We start from the raw sequence: 23,380 nt of genomic DNA on the forward strand, positions 1-23,380 counted from the left end.
TACATCGTTTGTTCTGTACATCTGTGTCTCTATTTCTGCCTTGCAAACTAGTTCATCTGTACCATTTTTTCTAGATTCCACATATATGCGTTAATATACAATATTTGTTTTTCTCTTTCTGACTGACTTCACTCTGTATGACAGTCTCTACATCCATCCACATTTCTACAAATGATCCAATTTCATTCCTTTATTATGGCTGAGTAATATTCCATTGTATAACTGTACCACATCTTCTTTATCCATTCGTCTGTTGATACGCATTTAGGTTGCTTCCATGACTTGGCTATTGTAAATAGTGCTGCAAGGAACATTAGAGTGCATGTGTCTTTTTGAATTATGGTTTTCTCTGGGTATATATGCCTGGTAGTGGGATTGCTGGGTCATATGGTAATTCTAATTTTAGTTTTTTAAGGAACCTCCATACTGTTCTCCATAGTGGCTGTATCCATTTACATTCCCACCAACAGTGCAAGAGGGTTCCCTTTTCTCCACACCCTCTCCAGCATTTGTTGTTTGTAGATTTCCTGATGATGCCCATTCTAACCGGTGTGAGGTGATACCTCACTGTGGTTTTGATTTGCATTGCTCTAATGATTAGTGATGTTGAGCAGCTTTTCATGTGCCTCTTGGCTATCTGTATGTGTTCTTTGGAGAAATGTCTATTTAGATCTTCTGCCCATTTTTGCATTGGGTTGTTTGCTTTTTTAATATTGAGCTGCATGAGCTGTTTATATGTTTTGGAGATTAATTCTTTCTCCATTGATTCGTTTGCAAATATTTTCTCCCATTCTGAGGGTCGTCTTTTTGTCTTGTTTATAGGTTCCTTTGCTGTGCAAAAGCTTTTAAGTTTCATTAGGTACCATTTGTTTATTTTTGTTTTTATTTCCATTACTCTAGGATGTGGGTCAAAAAAGATCTTGCTGTGATTTATGTCAAAGAGTGTTCTTCCTATATTTTCCTCTGAGAGTTTTATAATGTCTCGTCTTACATTTAGGTCTTTAATCCATTTTGAGTTTATTTTTGTGTATGGTGTTAGGGAGTGTTCTAATTTCATTCTTTTACATGTAGCTGTCCAGTTTTCCCAGCACCACTTATTGAAGAGAGTGTCTTTTCTCCATTGTATATCCTTGCCTCCTTTGTCATAGATTAGTTGACCGTAGGTATGTGGGTTTATCTCTGGGCTTTCTATCCTGTTCCATTGGTCTGTATTTCTGTTTTTGTGCCAGTACTATGTTGTCTTGATTACTGTAGTTTTGTAGTAGAGTCTGAAGTCAGGGAGCCTGATTCCTCCAGCACCGTTTTTTTCCCTCAAGATTCCTTTGGCTATTTGGGGTCTTTTGTGTTTCTGTACAAATTTTAAGAATTCTTTTTGGAGTTCTGTAAAAAATGCCATTGGTAATTTGATAAGGATTGCATCAAATCTGTAGATTGCTTTGGGTAGTGGAGTCATTTTCACAATATTGATTCTTCCAATCCAAGAACATGGTATATCTCTCTATCTGTTTGTGTCGTCTTTGATTTCTTTCATCAGTGTTTTATAGTTTTCTGAGTACAGGTCTTTTACCTCCTTAGGTAGGTTTATTCCTAGGTATTTTGTTCTTTTTGTTGCAATGGTGAATGGAATTGTTTCCTTAATTTCTCTTTCTGATATTTCATTGTTAGTGTATAGGAATGCCAGAAATTTCTGTGCATTTATTTTATATCCTGCAACTTTACCAAATTCATTGATTAGCTCTAGTAGTTTGCTGGTGGCATCTTTAGGATTAACTATGTATAGTATCATGTCATCTGCAAACAGTGACAGTTTTACTTCTTCTTTTCCAATTTGTATTCCTTTTATTTCTTTTTCTTCTCTGATTGCTGTGGCTAGGACTTCCAAAACTGTGTTGAATAATAGTGGCGAGAGTGGACATCCTTGTCTTGTTCCTGATCTTAGAAGAAATGCTTTCAGTTTTTCACCATTGAGAATGATGTTTGCTGTGGGTTTGTCATATATGGGCTTTATCATGTTGACGAAGGTTCCCTCTGTGCCCACTTTCTGGAGAGTTTTTTATCATAAATGGGTGTTGGATTTTGTCAAAAGCTTTTTCTGCATCTATGGAGATGATCATATTCAGTGATCTCTTGGTTATTTAGTAATGTATCGTTTAACCTCCATGTGTTTGTGTTTTTTACGTTTTTTGCCCCTGTAATTGATTTCTAATCTCATAGTATTGTGGTCAGAAAAGATGCTTGATACGATTTCAGTTTTCTTAAATTTACTGAGGCTTGGTTTGTGACCCAAGATGTGATCTATCCTGGAGAATGTTCTGTGTGCACTTGAGAAGAAAGTGTAATCTGCTGTTTTCGGTTGGAATGTCCTATAAATATCAAATCTATCTGGTCTGTTGTGTCACTTAAAGCTTGTGTTTCCTTATTAATTTTCTGTTTGGATGATCTGTCCATTGGTGTAAGTGAGGTGTTAAAGTCGTCCCCCACTATTATTGTGTTACTGTTGATTTCCTCTTTTACAGCTGTTAGCATTTGCCTTACGTATTGAGGTGCTCCTATGTTGGGTGCATATATATTTATAATCATTATAGCTTCTTCTTGGATTGATCCCTTGATCATTATGTAGTGTCCTTTCTTGTCTCTTGTAACATTCTTTAAAGTCTGTTTTATCTGATATGAGTATTGCTACTCCAGTTTTCTTTTGATTTCCATTTGCATGTAATATCTTTTTCCATCCCCTCGCTTTCAGTCTGTATGTGTCCCTAGGTCTGAAGTGGCTCTCTTGTAGACAGCATACATATGGAGGGTTTTTTTTGTATCCATTCAGCGAGCCTGTGTCTTTTTGTTGGAGCATTTAATCCATTCACATTTGAGGTGATTATCAATATGTATGTTCCTATTACTATTTTCTTAATTGTTTTGGGTTTGTTTTTGTAGATCCTTTTCTTTTGTGTTTCCCACTTAGAGAAGTTCCTTTAGCATTTGTTGTGGAGCTGGTTTGGTGGTGCTGAATTCTCTTAGCTTTTGCTTGTCTGTAAAGCTTTTGACTTCTCCATTGAATCTGAATGAGATCCTTGCCAGGTAGAATAATCTTGGTTGTAGGTTCTTCCCTTTCATCATTTTAAATATACCGTGCCACTCTTCTGGCTTGTAGAGTTTCTGCTGAGAGATCAGCTGTTAACCTCATGGGAGTTCCCTTGTATGTTATTTGACATTTTTTCCCTTGTTGCTTTTTTTAAAAAATAAATTTATATATTTATTTATCTATTTATTTATTTATTTTGGGTTGCACTGCGTCTTCATTGCTGCATGCCGACTTTCTCTAGTTGTGGTGAGCTGGGGTTCCTCTTCGTTGCGGTGCACAGGCTTCTCATTGCGCTGGCTTCTCTTGTTGCAGAGCATGGGCTCTAGGCACTTGGGCTTCAGTAGTTGTGGCTCGTGGGCTCTAGAGTGCAGGCTCAGTAGCTGTGGCACACAAGCTTAGTTGCTCTGCAGCATGTGGGATCTTTCCGGACCAGGGCTCAAACCCACGTCCCCTGCATTGGCAGGCGGATTCTCAACCACTGCGCCAGCAGGGTAGCCCCTCCCTTGTTTCTTTTAATAATTTTTCTTTGTCTTTAATTTTTGTCAGTTTGATTACTATGTGTCTTGGCATGTCTGTCCTTGGTTTATCCTGCCTGTGACTCTCTGTGCTTCCCAGACTTGAGTGGCTATTTCCTTTCCCATGTTAGGAAAGTTTTTGTGTATAATCTCTTCAAATATTTTCTCGGGTCCTTTCTCTCTCTCTTCTTCTTCTGGGACCTGTATAATGCGAATGTTGGTATGTTTAATGTTGTCCCAGAGGTCTCTTAGGCTCTCTTCATTTCTTTTCATTCTCTTTTCTTTATTCTGCTCTGTGGCAGTGAATTCCACCATTCTGTCTTCCAGGTCACTTATCCTTTTTTCTGCCTCAGTTATTCTATTGATTCCTTCTAGTGTATTTTTCATTTCAGTTATTGTATTGTTCATCTCTGTTTGTTCTTTAATTCTTCTAGGTCTTTGTTAAACGTTTCTTGCGTCTTCTTGATCTTTGCCTCCATTCTTTTTCCAAGGTCCTGGATCATCTTCACTATCTTTATTCTGAATTCTTTTTCTGGAAGGTTTCCTATCTCCACTTCATTTAGTTGTTTTTCTGGGGTTTTATCTTGTTGCTTCATCTGGTACATCTCTGCGTTTTCATCTTGTCTATCTTTCTGTTAATGTGGTTTTCATTCCACAGGCTGCAGAATTGTAGTTCTTGCTTCTGCTGTCTGTCTTCTGGTGGATAAGGCTATCTAAGAGACTTGTGCGAACTTCCTGATGGGAGGGACTGGTGGTAGGTATAGCTGGGTGTTGCTCTGGTGGGTAGAGCTCAGTAAAACTTTAATCCGATTGTCTGCTGATGGGTGGGGTGGGGTTCCCTCCCTGTTGGTTGTTTGGCCTGAGGCGACCCAGCACTGGAGACTACCTGGCTCTTTGGTGGGGCTAATGGTGGACTTTGGGAGGGCTCATGCCAAGGAGTACTTCCCAGAACTTCTTGAGTTTTCCAGATTGAAACAGAGCAGGTAGCTGTGGTCTGAGGACCTGACAACTCTGATTACGTTCTGCAGGAATGGCTGCTAATAGATTGCACTGCAGTAATCTAATGTGCTTCAGTTATGTGTTGCTGGGGGGTTGATCCATTTTTAAAAATCAGTCTTCTTTATGTCAAATGCAGAGTAAACACAGCAGTCTGAAACTGGTTGTTCTAACGAGGTATGTCACAGAGCTGCCCACCCTCTTGCCTGAATTCCTGTATCCCTCATAACTTGTCTGGGTTGAGTTGAACTATTTTGCTGAATTTATTATCAGGATCCCCCATGGGGCCCAGCCCATATCACACTCAGGACTCTGAGAGCTGGTCAGTACGCTGACAGGGTAACAGCCCAGCTGTCCCACTGTTCCTGCAAATGGCCTCACTGCGCTGGGATTCAAGTTGAATTGTAAATAAAGCAACTTGTATTTCCTTAAGAAAGGTGTGTTTGGGTGTCTGTTTCCTTTATTTAAATAAAGCATTCATTTCTAAATGAATTTCTGGCATGTCAGTCTTGGTTGTCTTTCTTAGGAGTCACTTGACTAATTTTGGCAGTCCATCTGGAAATGTGGTTTTGTTAGAAGGAGGATGTGTGATAATAGCAAATGTGATAATAGCAAGAGTTAGCAGTCTTGTGTTAATAGTTTGCCTTTGAATTTAGAACTAGAAAACAAGATGCTGATTGCAATAATTTGCGTTTGTGAAGCAATTTACTGCAATCTTTGCACATGTTCAGTGATACATATTAAGTGAATTTGGGCTGTTTTAGGGGGGAGGGCAGCGTTTTTACCCTTCCAAACTAGTTTAGCAGTTGTTACATTGAAAAGTGCAAACTTTAATTGTAATGATCTATCTTTCCACATTTCCCTTCTGGGGAAGTGTTTGTGTCCTGTGCACACAATTATCTCCCTGCCTCCAACTCAGAGTTGTGCCAAGACTCTGACCCCAGCATCCTGATTAGAAAAAGCCTGTGCCTTCGTCACACTGCTGCTCCCCTGGCGTGCGTGTGAGTGTGTTGGCACTTGCAAACTGTAAGTTTGCAAACTGATACCTGATAAGAAAAATGTCATCCTTCCCTGGTGATATACATAGAAATAGGGTCTCCCTGTGAGCCTCAAGATAAAATCACTCAGGGTGGGTGTTACATACACCGCATCAGTGAATGGATTTGGTAATATCACCAGTGTTGGGTCTGTCCCCCTGGGAGGCTGTATCATAGCGTCACACGCCTTGTGCTCTGCAGACTGCCTGGCCCAAAGGCTCGCTTTTCTACCTGCTGGCTCTGTGATATGGGCGGCTTCCTTCTTGCTCTGGGCTTCCATTTCCATGTCTTTAAACAGGGAATAGTAATATTTTTGTGTCTTGGGGTATGTCAGGCAGAGTTTGTTTTGTTTTTTGTTGTAGCCAGTGTTTCACAGTCAGTTAGATCATCTGTGTTGGTGAGGCCCAAGGGACAGATTGTAACTCAGCTCCTCTGCCAGTTCCCCTGCAGTGAGGCTATTGTTGGAAGAGCAGCAGACCTGCGAGGAGTGGGTGAGTGCACAGCTCCACTCCCTGTGATGCTGCCCCTCGTGTACAGTCAGTGCGTGCTCCACATCTGGGCTGTGCACAGAACGCACCCAGGGGAGCAAGGCCCAGGCGTTTTTGGAGAGAGAAAGGTGTGTCTCTGACTTCGTACAAGATAATCACAAGGTTTTATGCTTGCAAGTGACTGGGCTGTACTAAGAGGAGGAGGACACTGAGAAGAAAGTGATTAGAGGAGCAAGATTAGAGAAATAGGACTCTTCCTCCCCCCCACCCCCCGCTGGCAGGGCAGCTGTGCTGTAGACGTATATAGAGATGGCCTCACAGCCCTGACTCACAGGGCCACGCTGAGGAAGTGCTGCGTTCCTTGGCATCTTTGTTCAGATGGTGTCCTCCTCCACTGCTTGTTTGATGAGCACTGTCTTTCAGGACTCCTCTGTGAAGTCCTTCCTAATTCCTCCACCCCTAGTGGAATTGACTACTTCTTCCTCGCCTCCCCTCCCCACGTCCCACCCCCCAAGCAAGTTTTTTTTTTTTTTTAAGTAAAGCAACGGCTTTATTATTTGCCCGAGAAAATCAGGATCACATATGTTGGAGCTAAGAAGAAACCTATACTAAGTACAGGTACTTCCAGACAGATCTCAAATGATGAGCGTTTTCTCTCTGCCAAGCAGAGTTTTTCATAGCCCCATAAGCGTGTTTATTTGTTAATTTTCCTCCCACTTGGGAGTTTTTTGAGGGCAGGAACCAAGACATACTTGCATCTTTACCTGCAACACCAACCCCAGTGCCTGTTCATGGTGGGCAGATGCCGTCTGTCGCGTTTGCCGAGTACGGTAGCTGATGGCTAAAGCATTGTCGTTCGGCTGTGGTTTGTGTGCCTGCTCTGTGCTGGGCCCTGGGGCAGGATGGGGCTGCCTGGTGTGTCACATTGGATGTGTATATGTGTGTTTCACTACAGAATTAGGTCTTTTCTCTCCGCTCTTCACATACTCACTCATCTGGTTGCTGATCCTGCGGAGGGCATTTTTAAAGGGGTACATGTGCGCGCGCTTGTGTGTTTAAAACTTAATTCTTTCTTGGAAAGATGTTTTATTAAATACGTATTGTACATATTTTCTTAAGTCCATTCAGATGAGGTTCTTCTGTAGCATTTCATGAAGGAGTCCTTTTAAAGGCAAAGGGTTTTCAGAGTTACTAGAGAAGAGGGACACCTGAGAGAAAGGTCTTTATCAACATCAAGCAGCAGAGGGTGCTATAGTTCAGGAGATAAAGCAGCAAAAGTAGCTCAGAGATTAATTTTTTTAAACACAGAAGCTATGGAGATGCCATTTACCTCTTCTCTGAAAGCATATAGCAACTGTGTTAATAAATGTTAGCTATAGTCTTTTAAAATTTGTATCTTGTCTGAAATGGAAGGGGAATTAGAATATTCATGGGAAAGAAGGAAGTGAATAAATGCGAAAACAGCCTGGGGACCTTTTCTGGAGCACTTCCAGTCCAGAACTGGTTTTCTAAGACTGTAAAAAAATGACCAGATATCTAAGGCCAGAGATGAGAAGAGAACATCTTTTAAGGCCATACATAGATCAAATCAGGAGAGAACATCAAGTGCTTTTCGTGTAAGCCTGCTGGTAGGGAAGCAACTGGAGGGAAATGATACTATTGCTTTTTTTTAATACTGTCGCTCTTTGATGGCTGAGAAACAGCTATATTGGGTATTTGAGTTTTCTGGACATGGAGATGAGAATTTCCTGTGGTCCCAGTTTCTAAAAAGTTTCCCTTTCCTTGGTATGTGACTAGATTTGTTGCATTTCCTAGAATCACCCCCCCAGCCCCCCCCCCCCAAAAAAAGTTTCTGTGGCATAGAATTCAGTTCAGTAGAAGAACTCACAAGAGTTATTGACTACAGGAGAATGGTTAGAAGAGAAGAAGGAAAATGAGACTCTTGGAACTTAGGAGCCCGCATCAGCCTGTTTAGTTTTTCAAATGCCAGTGAGAGAGTGTTTGTTGCCATTTTTTCCCCCACACTTTTTAAAAACTTTTATTGAGATATACTTTACATATCATAAAATTCACTCATTTAAAGTGTACAATTCAATGATTTCTAGTATATTCACAGAACTGTACAGTGATCAATCAGCCCAGACAAATTTTAGAACGTTCTCATCATCCCAGAAAAAAACTCTGCACTAATTATCATTCAGTCCCCATCCTCACCCTCTTAGGCAACCACTGTTCTTCTTTCTGTCTTTGCAGATTTGCCTCTTCTGGACATTTAATATCAATAGAAATATATAATATGTGATCTTTTTTGTGACTGGTTTCTTTAACTTAACATAATTTTGTTGTTCATCGATGTGGTGGCATGTGATCAGTGTTTAATTCCGTCGTGTGGAACCACATTTTGTTTATGCCTTCATCAGTTGATGAATGTTTAGATTATTTTGAAACTTTTAGACTATTATCAATAATGCTGCTGTGAACATTCATGTACATGCTTTTGAGTGGACATATATATTTTTTTCTCTTCGGTATATACCTAGGAGTGGAATTGCTGGTCACATATGTTTAACATTTTCAGGCACTGCCAAATTGTTTCCTAAAGTGGCAAGACCATTTTACATTCCCATCAGCGATGTGTAAGGGTTCTGATTCCTCTGATCCTTGATATTGTCTTTTTGATTAGCCATCCATCCTAGTGAGTGTGAAGTGATAGCCCATTGTGATTTTGATTTGCCTTTCCCTAATAACTAATGATGTTGAGGATTTTTCATGTACTTATTAACCATTTGTATATCTTCTTTGGAGAAACGTTTGTACAAATCCTTTGCCCATTTTTTACTTGAGTTGTCTTTTTATTACTGACTCGTTAAGAGTTCTTTATATAATGTGTATCCAAGTCCCTTATTAGATACATGATTTGAAAATATTTTCTCCCATTCTGAGGGTCATCTTTTTCTTGATGGTATCATTTGTGGCACAAAGTTTTTCATTGTATGCAGTCTAGTTTCTCCATTTTTCCTTTGACCTTTGTGTTTTAGTGTCATTTCTAAGTATCTGTTGGCATGAAGAGTTACTCCTGTGTAAGTCTTCTAAGAGTTTATAATTTTAGCTTTTATATTTAAGTCTGTGATCTGAGTTAATGTTTGTATATGGTGTGAGGTAGGGGTCCAACTTTATTCTTTTTGTGTGGCTATTCAGTTGTCCCAGCACCACTTGTTGTTTGTTTTAATTGAAGTATAGTTGATTTACAATGTTGTGTTAGTTTCAGGTGTACAGCAAAGTGATTCAGTTATTTATATGTGTGTGTGTGTGTATACACACACACACACACACACATATATATATATATATTCTTTTTCAGGTTCTTTTCCCTTATAGATTACTACAAAACCAGCACGACTTGTTGAAAAGACTATTCTTTTGCCATTGAATTGTGTTGGTATTGTTGTTGAAAATCAGTTGACCATAAATCTAAGAGTTTATTTCTGGATTCTCAGTTCTTTGCCATTGATATATATGCCTGTCCTTACACCAGTACACAGTGTCCTCATTACTGTAGATTTATAATAAGTTTTGAAATCAGAAGGTATGAATCCTCCAAATTTATTCTTCGGTGGTTCTGGGTTCCTTGAATTTCATATCAGTTTTATGATCAACTTGTCAGTTTCTGCAAAGAAACCAGCTAGGGTTTGATAGGTATTGTATTGAATCTGTAGATCACTTTGGGCACTAATGCCATCTTAACAGTGTTAGGTCTTCTAGTCCATGAGCATGAGAAGCCTTTCTGTTTATTTAGATCATCTTTGATTTTTTTCAACAATGTTTTGTAGTTTTCAGTGTACAAATCTTAAACTTCTTTTAAAGATTATTCCCAGTTATTATTTTATTCTATTATAAATAGAATTATTTTTCTTAATTTCACATTTAGATTGTTCATTGCTAGTGTGTAGAAGTAAAATTGGTTTTTATTACTGATTTTAAATCCTGCAGCCTTATTTGAACTTGTTTATTAGTCTAATATATTTATAGTAAATTCCTTGGAATTTTCTATATACAATATTAAGTCATCTGCAACTTCTTTCCCTCCAATCTGGATACCTTTTATTTCATTTTCTTGCTTAATTGCTTTGGCTAGAACCTTTAGTACAATGTTGAGTAGAAGTGGTCAGAGCAGACATCTTTGTCTTGCTTCTGTTCTTAGTGGGGAAGTTTTTGGCCTTTCAAGGTTAAATATGATGTTGGCTGTAGATATTTTATAGTTGCCTTTATCATGTTGAGGAAGTTCACATTTATTCCTGGTTTGTTGAGTATTTTTATTATGTAAGGGTATTGAATTTTGTCAGATGCCATTTTTGCATCTATTGAGATGATCACATGGGTTTGTCCTTTATTCTGTTAAGTGGGTTTATTTCATTGGATTGATTTTCATATGTTAAACCAATCTTGTATTCCTGGGGTTTTTGCATCTATATTCACAAGGGATGTTGATCTATAGTTCCTTTTCTTGTGATAGCTTTGTCTGGTTTTGGTATCAGGGTAACTGACCTCATAGAATAAGTTGGGAAGTGTTCTTTTCTGGGTTTTTTGGAAGTATTTGTGAAAGATTAGCATTAATTCTTCATTAAATGTTTGATAGAGTTCACCAGTGCTGCCATCTGGACCTATTCTTTTCTTGTGGGAAGTTTTAAAATTACTAATTCAATCCATTTACTTATTATGGGTCTGTTCAGATTTTCAGTTTCTTCTTGAGTCCAGTTAGGTAATTTGTGTCTTTCAAGGAGTGTGTCCATTTCGTCTGAGTTAGCTAATTTTTTATCTTATTCATAGAATTCCTTTATAATCTTTTTTTTTTTTTTTTTTTGGTGAGGTTGGTGATAATGTCCCATCATTCATTCTTGATTTTAGTAATCTTATTTGTTTCTCCTTTTTTCTTAGTCTAGTTTGTCAGTTTTGTTTACCTTACTACCCACTTTTAAAATTGCTTCAACAATAGTCATTACTTGCCTTTCCTTTTAGGGTTGACTTCTTTATCCCAGGAGTCTCTGTGGTTGGTGGGTTCTCAATATGCTCCAGCCCCAGACTGCTAGAACAAGAGAGAATGATAGAATTGGCAGTGAAATACACAAACCACCCTCCTGCTCTCTGGATTCACAATCAGGTGAGCAAACCTGTGTTTAAACTGGGAGATCTGGGATCTCTGTCTCCCACAGAATTTGTGTTCAGCTCACTTAATCCACCTAAGAAACCTAGGCTTTCATGAAAAGGGTAGAAGCTCACAAAGAGCTCCCCTCCATCCAGAATTCAGACTGTAGCAAGGTTAAAGAAGCAGAACCTTTTTGATGCACTAAGGATGATGCAAAGATACTTTGGGGTCTTGAAATACCTTCTGGGTCACCAAACAGTATTCAGTTGAATGCTGCTTTAGGATTAAAACATTTTTACTTCATATGTACGTTTTTGGAAATTGGCTCTGTGTGTGTCTTGTAATTGGTAAATCTATAAATCAGATTATTTTGTCCTGACCATCTTAAATGAAGAGAATTAAGCTAATCATTCTCTCATTATTTGGAGAGGAAACAATCTCTGATTACGTACTTCTCGTGCCCAGTTGAGCACTGCTAAACCTGTGGTGCCACTGCCTCTCCATTTCAGTTTCTGGAGAGCTCTTCACATGTAATTTTGAGAAGGAGTCCACATTTGCTGCTAATAATTCATGGTTCATCATGGACCTCAACACAACCCTATGCTGCTGTTCCATTACCTACTAGAACTCTGATAACAAAGAGTGAGCTAAGAACAGATCAGTTATTTGTCTTCTTAGTTTTTGACCTTTATCTTTTTTTTAACTGCCATCCTCTTCACTTCTAGAGTGTGCCTTCTGTATTTACCAACAACCTCCATCCCATCTCAGGCACTTGCTTATCCCCTTTACCAAAAAGGAATGTGCTATATTGCAAATATTGTAGATACAAATAAACTGATTTTAAAATTTATATGGAAGAGCAAAGGAACTAGGGTAGCAAAAACAGTTTTGAAAAAGAAGACTAACAGGGGAGGAATCACATGACTCAAATTTAAGATTAAAATAAAGCTACAGTAATAAAAACAGTGTGGTATTGGTGAAGGGATAGACATATAGATCAATGGAACAGATTAAAGAGTTCAGTAGACCGGCACACATACGGCCTTTTGATTTTTGACAGAGGTGCTAAAGAAATTCAATGGAGAAAGGATAACCTTTTCAACAAACAGTGCTGGAATAGTTGTCTATCCATATGCAGAAAAAAGGAACATTGACTTAAATCTCATACTTTATATTCAGAGTTAACTCAAAATATATTGTAGGTCTAAGTAAAGGTTTTAGAAGAAAACACTGGATATATTCTGAACATCAGGGTAGGCAGATAGTTCTTAGACATGACACCAAAAGCAAGATTCCTAAGAGGAAAGATTTATATATCGGACTTAATCAAAATTAAAATTTTTTTTCTGCAAAATACACTATAACAGAATTTTCAAAAAGAAGCCACAGCCTAGGAGAAAGTATTTGCAAATAAGATATCCAACAAAGGACTCATATCCAGAATATATAAAGAACTTGCAAAAGGCAGCAAAAATAAAACAAACATAATTTTTAAATGGGCAAAGGATTGAACAGATGCTTCCCTAAAAAGGACATAAGGATGGCAAATAAGCAATGAAACGATGGTCAGCATCATTAACCATTAGGGAAATGCAGATTAAAACCATATATAGTGGGATACCTCTACAGACCTATTAGAATGACTAAAATTTAAAATATCGACAATACCAAGTGCTGCCAATGATGTGGAGAAACTGGAACTCTTATATTGCTTATATTGTTAGAAGGAAAGCAAGATACTACAGCCATCCTGGAAAATATTTTGGCCGTTCCATATGAAACTAAATATACACTTACCATAATACCCAGCAGTACCACTCCTGGGTATTCATCCTAGAGAAACAAAAGAATTGTCCATATAAAAACCTGTACATGAATGTTTATAGTGGTTCTATTCATAATTGTCAAAAACTAGAAACAACCAAAACATCCCTCAGCAGGTGAATGGATAAACTGTGATATCAATACATTCATACAGTATACAGGCAGACCTTGTTTTACTGGGCCTTACTTTACTGCACTTTGCAAATAATTGTGTTCTTTTACTAATTGAATGTTTGTGGCAACCCTGCCTTGTCAGATGATAGTTAGCATTTTTTTTAACAATAAAGGTTTTCTTTATATGAAGAAATTTTTTAAATTAAAGTATAGTTGGGCTTCCCTGGTGGCGCAGTGGTTGAGAGTCCACCTGCTGATGCAGGGGACACGGGTTCATGCCCCAGTCCGGGAAGATCCCACATGTCGCAGAGCGGCTGGGCCCGTGAGCCATGGCCACTGAGCCTGCGCGTCCGGAGCCTGTGCTCTGCAACGGGAGAGGCCACGACAGTGAGAGGCCCGCATACCGCAAAAAAAAAAAAAAAAAAGTATAGTTAATGTACAATGTTATGTTAGTTTCAGATGTACAGCAAAGTGACTCAGCTATACATATATATGTATGTGTGTGTATGTGTATATATATATATATACATACATATATATATTCTTTTTCAGATTCTTTCCCATTATAGGTTATTACAAGATATTGAATATAGTTTCCTGTAGTATATAGTAAGTCCTTGTTGTTTATCTGTCTTATATATAGCAGTAGTATATGTATGTTAATCCCAAACTCTTAATTTATCCCTTCCCCAGCTTTCCCCTTTGGTGGCCGTAATTTTGTTTTCTATGCCTGTGAGTCTATTTCTGTTTTGTAAATAAGTTTTTTTGTATTATTTTTTTAGATTCCACATACAAGTGATATATGATATTTGTCTTTGTCTTGTTTACTTCACTTAGTATGATAATCTCTAAGTCTATCCATGTAGCTTCAAATGGCATTATTTCATTCTTTTTTATGGCTGAGTATTATTCCATCATATATATATACCACATCTTCTTTAGCCATTCATCTGTTGATGGACATAAGGTTGTTTCCATGTCTTGGCTATTGTGAATAGGTCTGCTATGAACTTTGTGGTGCATGTATCTTTTCAAATTAGAGTTTTCTCTAGATATATGCCCAGGAGTGGGATTGATGGATCATATGCTAAGTCTGTTTTTAGTTTTTTGAGGAACCTCCATACTGTTCTTTATAGTGGCTGCACCAATTTACCTTCCTACCAACAGTTTGGAAGGTTGCCTTTCCCCACACCCTGTCCACCATTTATTTGTAGACTTTTTGATGATGGCCATTCTGACTGGAGTGAGGTGGTACCTCATAGTCGTTTTGATTTGCATTTCTCTAATAATTAACGACATTGAGCATCATTTCATATGCCTTTTGGCCATCTGTATGTCTTCTTTGGAGAAATGTCTGTTTAGGTCTTCTACCCATTTTTTAATTGGTTTTTTTTTTGATATTAAGCTGTATGAGCTGTTTGTATATTTTGGGCGTTAATCCCTTGTTGGTAGCATTGTTTGCAAATATTTTCTCCCAGTCCATAGGTTGTCTTTTCGTTTTGTTTATGGTTTCCTTTGTTGTGCAAAAGCTTTTAAGTTTAATTAGGTCCCATTTGTTTATTTTTGTTTTTATTTCCATTACTCTAGGAGATGGATCCAAAAAAAATATTGCTGAAATTTATGTCAAAGAGTGTCCTGCCTATGTTTTTCTCTAGGAGTTTAATAGTATCTGGTCTTAACATTTAGGTCTTTAATCCACTTTGAGTTTGTTTTTCTATATGATGTTAGAGAATGTTCTAATTTTATTCTTTTACATGTAGCTGTCCAGTTTTCCCCATACCAGTTAGTGAAGAGACTGTCTTTTCTCCATTGTCTATTCTTGCCTCCTTTGTCATAGATTAATTGACCATAAGTGTGTGGGTTTATTTCTGGGCTTTCTGTCCTATTCCATTGATCTGTCTTGTGCCAGTACCGTACTGTTTTGATTACTGTAGCTTTTTAGTATAAAGTATTTTTTAATTAAGGTATGTACATGTTTTTTTAGACATAATGCTACTGTACACTTAATAAAGTATAATGTAAACATAACTTTTATATGCATTATAAATGTAACTATTATATGCACAGCAACCAAACAATGGCTGTGACTCACTTAATTGTAGTACTCGCTTTATTGCTGTGTTCTGGAATCCAACCTGCAGTATCTCCCAGGTCCACCTGTATTTGTTAATTAAGCAGTAAAAACAGATCAACTGTTGATGCACAACACAACTCAGGTGAATCTCAGGGGTGTTATGTTGAGTGAAAAAAGCCAGTCTCAAAGGTCCCATACATCTCATTTATGCCACAATCTGGAAGGCAGAAATACAGTGATGGAAACGTGGTTGACAAGGGATAGGGTGGGGAAGGGTGTGAGCAGAAAGGGATAGCATAGGGGAGTTTTGGGGGGGTGATGGAACTGTTCAGTATCAATTTTGGTGCTACACTTCTCTATGTTTGTGTTAAAATTCATAGAAGTGTACAACAACAAAAAACTGTTACCGTAAAGATAATGTAAAAAATAAAAGATTTCTAAATCTACAGCAGCATAAAAAAATATTCTTCCTATGGTTTACATGTCAGGTTGTATCTGTTTACACACATTTCTAACTGCTTGCCTTAGCATTTCCATTGTAAATGTATCCTGTCACATTTCTACCCTGCGACCTTCTGAGTCCTTCCTTTGGTGTGGCCTCGGCTATCTCATTCCTTTTTATATTCTCGTTGGATTTTCCTCCATCACTATCTCCAGGTTGCATCCTGAGTTGTTAAAGTATGCCCTGAGGGTGGGACCAGCAAGGTGTCCATGTGCCCCGAGCTCAGTGCTAAAAGGAGCTTAGCCATCTGGGCTCCTAGTGCCACGTGCCCCCTCCAGTTTTTGGCCGCCTACGTGACCTGGACCTGTTCCTGGTCCATAGCTTCCTGCTTGGTTTCATGGCTCATTGGCATTTCAGTGGAGGAACTTATTCCAAGAGGCTGTAGAAAATCTCCAAGTGGCATTGTTTGAGTGCACATCCTAATTGTATTGCCTGCTCCACTCTGCCCAGTGGGAGTTGCAAACAGCCTTTATGAAGTCAGATTTTTCTTGGAACCATTCTCAGGTGTCTGTTTTCCTCCTGAGGATTCGTCTTATTAAGCTATTAGAGTGGACAATAGAGGCACGTGAGTGTCTCGGTGGCAGCAGGCTGCTGTGTTGGGACATGGAATAAAGTGCCATAAACGTCTTCCTTTATTTTCTCTGCTTTGGCTCAAGCTCCTGGTAGGGTAAAGGGTTGTAGACAGCTATTGTGTGCTGGGCGCCAGTTGCAGTGGAAAAGTTGTTTATTTCAAAAGTAGAAAATCTATATCCAAATTAGATACATTGCCATGTAATTGAAGGTAATGTCCCTTTACTCGCTTCCATTTTATACTCTACAGCACTTTGAGTCTCGTGTTCATGCTACCCTGGCAGTTTTTATTGATCAACAAAAGACAAAGGTGGCTTTTGATTCTTTCCAGATGCTAGCAAATTAAGAGATAGATCTACTGAAGATTATTTTGTCACTAAGATGACAGGCTTCTTGATTATTATCTTTCTCTGGAACATATTTTCTTGACAACTTAAGGGTTGAAAATGCTCTGGTTTCTAAAAACAGTAACCTAAAGTTTTTGTTTGGTATCATTACTAAGCACTCTGAAGGTGACCATTGGAGGGAATTATTTCTGTCTTGTTTCTTAGTCTCTTTTACTCTTAGATTCTTAGAGATAAAGAGAAATGTACAGGCAAGAAGGAGAGGAGGGGAGAGAGATTAACTCTGCTGTCATCATTAGACAGAGCCTCCACAGATTTCTGTTTTCAAGACTTGAAAGGGAAGAGCATTTTAAAGCACTTTGGAAGACAGTGTAGCAATTCCTAGATTTTAGTTATTCCTAAAAGAATGCACCCTTGCTGCTAATTTCTTCTGTCAAAAATGAAAACCCATGTACCATCCTTCATGTAAAACTCTCCTGCATCTTTAAAATAGTTCAGATGGGGTTTTTTTTCCCCCTCAGAGAAAGGATTTCCATTCATTTAACAGTTCTTGACCAAAAAGGACTTGTTCTGTGAATTCACATAATTTTCATTTTTTCTTAGATTTTCTCTAAGTTTAGTTCTTTAAGTTGTAGAGCCCCAAATTAAATTCATATCAAAAAGTACTTACTGTGCACCTGTCAGGCAAGACACCAGGTGAGCGCTCAGGGTTGGTCTTCAGAAAGTGCCTGAACTGAGGGAGTCTACTCAGTTGACTTGTGTCAAGAATGCTCCTAGTATAAATGATTTCTTTATTCCTAAGTTCTGTTTTTTGTTGACAGGGAAGAAGGAAGCAGGCACCCCCTATGTTTCTTCTTCTGTGACAGCCACATGACCAAAATACCCTCCATGTAGTGCTTGCTGCCAGCAGGGGTTCCCCCACAGTGTCATGCAATGCCCACCATGGCCCTGGGGGGTGAGCAGGACGGGGGCTGGAACCCATTTTCCAGGTGCGGCAGCAGAGGCTGAGAGGAGCGAAGGGACTTGCTGGATTTCGTAGGGGCTGTGATTAAAAGTTAGCTTTCTGACTCCTAGATCAGTGTGTTTTTATCCAAATTAAGGGTTCTCAACACTGCTGGATCCAATGCCCCCTTTCATTTCTGAAATGAAATTCAAAGTTAGTATATACATAGGTACATACATTAAATAAATACATTTAAAATATAACACAATTCTCTAAATACAATACAAAGGAGAAATAAAGGAAAGTGATCCATAATCAAAGACTGTATTTCAGTGTATAAATGGTGGGACATGTCTAAACTAGAAGGTAGAATGAGGTAGGCAGGTTGCTGTTCCTCAGTGTAGGATCACCGGGAATACACGTATACAGATGCAGGTGGTGCAGGTGTTTCCTGGCAACAGAATGACCACACATACGTGCTGTACACTGGGATGTGGTTCTCCAGAATAGTGAACATGTTTGGTAAATTTCTGGACACAACAACATACAATCTACATGGCAGTGACATTCTGGAAAATTCAGACCACGTTAGATCCAGGCAAACAATACTTTGACTTTTGTTTGTTTCTGGGTTTTTTTTGGTGTTTTTTTTGGCAGTATGTGGGCCTCTCATTGTTGTGGCCTCTCCCATTGCAGAGCACAGGCTCCGGATGCGCAGGCTCAGTGGCCATGGCTCACGGGCCCAGCCGCTCCGTGGCATGTGGGATCTTCCCGGACCGGGGCACGAACCTGTGTCCCCTGCATCGGCAGGCGGACTCTCAACCACTGTGCCACCAGGGAAGCCCTCTGTTTTTGTTTTTTATACAGCAGGTTCTTATTAGTAATCCATTTTGTACACGTCAGTGTATACATGTCAATCCCAATCTCCCAATTCATCACACCACCACCCCCCAGCCCCGCTGCTTTCCCCCCTTGGTGTCCATACGTTTGTTCTCTACATGTGTGTCTCAATTTCTGCCCTGCAAACTGGTTCATCTGTACCATCTTTCTAGGTTCCACATATATGCGTTAATATGCTATATTTGTTTTTCTCTTTCTGACTTACTTCACTCTGTATGACAGTCTCTAGATCTTACCATGTCTCTCTACAAATGACCCAGTTTTGTTCCTTTTTATGGCTGAGTAATATTCCATCGTATACATGTACCACATCTTCTTTATCCGTTTGTCTGTCGATGGACATTTAGGTTGCTTCCATGTCCTGGCTATTGTAAATAGTGCTGCAGTGAACATTGGGGTACATGTGTCTTTTTGAATTATGGTTTTCTCTGGGTATATGCCCAGTAGTGGGATTGCTGGGTCATATGGTAATTCTAATTTTAGTTTTTTAAGGAACCTCCATACTGTTTTCCATAGTGGCTGTATTAATTTACATTCCCATCAACAGTGCAAGAGAGTTCCCTTTTCTACACACCCTCTCCAGCATTTGTTGTTTGTGGATTTTCTCATGATGCCCATTCTAACTGGTGTGAGGTGATACCTCATTGTAGCTTTGATTTGCATTTCTCTAATAATTAGTGATGTTGAGCAGCTTTTCATGTGCTTCTTGGCCATCTGTATGTCTTCTTTGGAGAAATGTCTATTTAGGTCTTCTGCCCATTTTTTGATTCGGTCGTTCGTTTTTTTTAATATTGAGCTGCATGAGCTGTTTATATATTTTGGAGATTAATCCTGTGTCCGTTGATTTGTTTGCAAATATTTTCTCCCATTCTGAGGGTTGTCTTTTAGTCTTGTTTGTAGTTTCCTTTGCTTTGCAAAAGCTTTTAAGTTTCATTAGGTCCCATTTGTTTATTTTTGTTTTTATTTCGATTACTCTAGGAGGTGGATCAAAAAAGATCTTGCTATGATTTATGTCATAGAATATTCTTCCTGTGTTTTCCTCTAAGAGTTTTATAGTGTATGGTCTTACATTTAGGTCTCTAATCCATTTTGAGTTTATTTTTGTGTATGGTGTTAGGGAGTGTTCTAATTTCATTCTTCTACATGGAGCTGTCCAGTTTTCCCAGCACCACTTATTGAAGAGAGTGTTTTTTCTCCATGGTATATCCTTGCCTTCCTTTGTCATAGATTAGTTGACCATAGGTGCATGGGTATATCTCTAGGCTTTCTATCCTGTTCCATTGATCTATGTTTCTGTTTTTGTGCCAGTACCATATTGTCTTGATTACTGTAGCTTTGTAGTATAGTCTGAAGTCAGGGAGTCTGATTCCTCCAGCTCCGTTTTTTTCCCTCAAGACTTCTTTGGCTATTCGGGGTCTTTTGTGTCTCCATACAAATGTTAAGATCTTTTCTAGTTTTGTAAAAAAATGCCATTGGTAATTTGATAGGGATTGCATTGAATCTGTAGGTTGCTTGGGAAGTATAGTCATTTTCACAATATTTATTCTTCCAATTCAAGAACATGGTATATCTCTCCATCTGTTGGTGTCATCTTTAATTTCTTTCATCAGTGTCTTGTAGTTTTCTGCATACAGGTCTTTTGTCTCCCTAGGTAGGTTTATTCCTAGGTAGGTATTTTATTCTTTGTGTTGCAGTGGTAAATGGGAGTGTTTCCTTAATTTCTCTTTCAGATGTTTCATCATTTATGTATAGGAATGCCAGAGATTTCTGTGCATTAATTTTGTATCCTGCAACTATGTTGAATAATAGCGGTGAGAGTGGATATCTTTGTCTTGTTCCTGATCTTAGAAGAGATGCTTTCAGTTTTTCGCCATTGAGAATGATGTTTGCTGTGGGCTTGTTGTGTATGGCCTTTATTATGTTGAGGAAGGTTCCCTCTATGCCTACTTTCTGGAGAGTTTTTATCATAAATGGGTGTTGAATTTTGTCAAAAGCTTTTTCTGCATCTATTGAGATGATCATATGGTTTTTATTCTTCAGTTTGTTAATATGGTGTATCACATTGATTGATTTGCGTATACTGAAAATCCTTGCATCCCTGGGATAAATCCCACTTGATCATGGTGTATGATCCTTTTAATGTGTTGTTGGATTCTGTTTGCTAGTATTTTGTTGAGGAATTTTGCATCTATATTCATCAGTGATATAGGTGTGTAATTTTCTGTTTTTGTAGTGTCTTTGGTTTTGTTTTGTTTTTTTGCGGTACGCGGGCCTCTCACTGTTGTGGCCTCTCCCGTTGTAGGGCACAGGTTCCGGATGTGCAGGCTCAGCGGCCATGGCTCATGGGCCCAGCCGCTCTGCGGCATGTGGGATCCTCCTGGACCGGGGCACGAACCCGTGTCCCCTGCATCGGCAGGCGTACTCTCAATCACTGCGCCACCAGGGAAGCCCGTATCTTTGGTTTTGGTAACAGAGTGATGGTGGTCTTATAGAATGAGTTTGGGAGTGTTCCTTCCTCTGCAGTGTTTTGGAAGAGTTTGAGAAGGATGGGTGTTAGCTCTTCTCTAAATGTTTGGTAGAATTCACCTGTGAAGCCATCTGGTCCTGGATTTTTGTTTGTTGGAAGATTTTTAATCACAGTTTCAATTTCATTACTTGTGATTGGTCTGCTTATATTTTCTATTTCTTCCTGGTTCAGTCTTGGAAGCTTATACCTTTCTAAGAATTTGTCCATTTCTTCCAAGTTGTCCTAAAATTTTATTGGCATAGAGTTGCTTGTAGTAGTCTCTTAGGATGCTTTGTATTTTTGCAGTGTCTGTTCTAACTTCTCCTTTTTCATTTCTAATTTTATTGATTTGAGTCCTCTCCCTCTTTTTCTTGATGGGTCTGGCTAATGGTTTATCAATTTTGTTTATCTTCTCAAAGAACCAGCTTTTAGTTTTATTGACCTTTGCTGTTGTTTTCTTTGTTTCTATTTCATTTATTTCTGCTCTGATCTTTTTGATTTCTTTCCTTCTACTAACTTTGGGTTTTGTTTGTTCTTCTTTCTCTAGTTCTTTTAAGTGTAAGGTTAGATTGTTTATTTGAGATTTTTCTTGTTTCTTGAGGTAGGCTTGTATTGCTATAAATTTATCCTCTTAGAAATGCTTTTGCTGCATCCCATAGGTTTTGGATCATTCTGTTTTCATTGTCATTTGTCTCTAGGTATTTTTTTTGATTTCCTCTTTGATTTCTTCAGTGATCTCTTGGTTATTTAGTAATGTATTGTTTAGCCTGCATATGTTTGTGGTTTTTACCGTTTTTTTCCCTGTAATTTCTAATCTCATAGCATTGTGGTCAGAAAAGATGCTTGATATGATTTCAGTATTCTTAAATTTACTAAGACTTGATCTGTGACCCAAGATGTGACCTGTCCTGGAGAATGTTCCGTGCGCACTTGAGAAGAAAGTGTAATCTGCTGTTTTTGCATGGAATGTCCTATAAATATCAAATCTATCTGGTCTTTTGTGTCATTTAAAGCTTGTGTTTCCTTATTAATTTTCTGTTTGGATGATCTGTCCATTGGTGTAAGTGAGGTGTTAAAGTATTATTGTGTTACTGTCGATTTCCTCTTTTATAGCTGTTAGCAGTTGCCTTATGTATTGAGGTTCTCCTGTCTTGGGTGCATATATATTTATAATTGTTATATTTCTTCTTGGATTGATCCCTTGATCATTATGTAGTGTCCTTCCTTGTCTCTTGTAATGTTCTTTATTTTAAAGTCTATTTTACCTGATAGGAGTATTGCTACTCCAGCTTTCTTTTGATTTCCATTTGCATGGAATATCTTTTTCCATCCCCTCACTTTCAGTCTGTATGTGTCCCTAGGTCTGAAGTCGGTCTCTTGTAGACAGCATATATATATGGGTCTTGTTTTTGTATCCATTCAGCGAGCCTGTGTCTTTTGGTTGGAGCATTTAATCCATTCACGTTTAAGGTAATTATCGATGCGTATGTTCCTATGACCATTTTCTTAATTGTTTTGGGTTTGTTTTTGTGGGTCCTTTTCTCCTCTTGTGCTTCCCCGTTAGAGAAATTCCTTTAGCATTTGTTGTAGAGCTGGTTTGGTGGTGCGGAATTCTCTTAGCTTTTGCTTGTCTGTAAAGCTTTTGATTTCTCCATTGAATCTGAATGAGATCCTTGCCGGGTAGAGTAATCTTGGTTGTAGGTTCTTCCCTTTCATCACTTTATATATGTCATGCCACTACCTTCTGGCTTGTAGAGTTTCTGCTGAGAAATCAGCTGTTAACCTTATGGGAGTTTCCTTGTCTGTTATTTGTCATTTTTCCCTTGCTGCTTTCACTGATTTTTCTTTGTCTTTAATTTTTGCCAATTTGATTACTGTGTGTCTTCGCATGTTTCTCCTTGGGTTTATCCTGTATGGGACTCTCTGCACTTCCTGGACTAGGGTGGCTATTTCCTTTCCCATGTTAGGGAAGTTTTCGACTATCCTCTCTTCAGATATTTTCTCGGGTCCTTTCTCTCTGTCTTCTCCTTCTGAGACCCCTGTAATGCGAATGTTGTTGTGTTTAACGTTGTCCCAGAGGTCTCTTAGGCTGTCTTCATTTCTTTTCATTCTTTTATCTTTATTCTGTTCCACAGCAGTGAGTTCCACCATTGTGTCTTCCAGGTCACTTATCCGTTCTTCTGCCTCAGTTATTCTGCTATTGATTCCTTCTAGTGTAGTTTTCATTTCAGTTATTGTATTGTTCATCTCTGTTTGTTTGTTCTTTAGTTCTTCTAGGTCTTTGTTAAACATTTCTTGCATCTTCTCTATCTTTGCCTCCATTCTTTTTCCGAGGTCCTGGATCA

The 23,380-nt window shown here is 38.6% G+C and overlaps 1 protein-coding gene across 2 annotated transcripts in view; it reads left to right on the forward strand.

The window, feature by feature from the left end:
* The window catches only part of OXNAD1 (oxidoreductase NAD binding domain containing 1), a 55,745-nt gene that overhangs the window by 28,337 nt on the left and 4,028 nt on the right, over positions 1-23,380 (forward strand). For both annotated transcript variants that reach the window (XM_022561758.3, XM_022561759.3), the window contains one exon: positions 11,132-11,273. In XM_022561758.3, the coding sequence (XP_022417466.1) occupies positions 11,132-11,273 (142 nt within the window). The remainder of the gene's footprint in view (positions 1-11,131; positions 11,274-23,380) is intronic.

The sequence above is a fragment of the Delphinapterus leucas genome, chromosome 4 (assembly GCF_059928025.1).
Source record: "Delphinapterus leucas isolate spDelLeu-1000000601 "Yukka" chromosome 4, BTC_Dleu_Yukka2, whole genome shotgun sequence".
In the NCBI taxonomy this organism is placed as follows: Eukaryota; Metazoa; Chordata; class Mammalia; order Artiodactyla; family Monodontidae; genus Delphinapterus; species Delphinapterus leucas.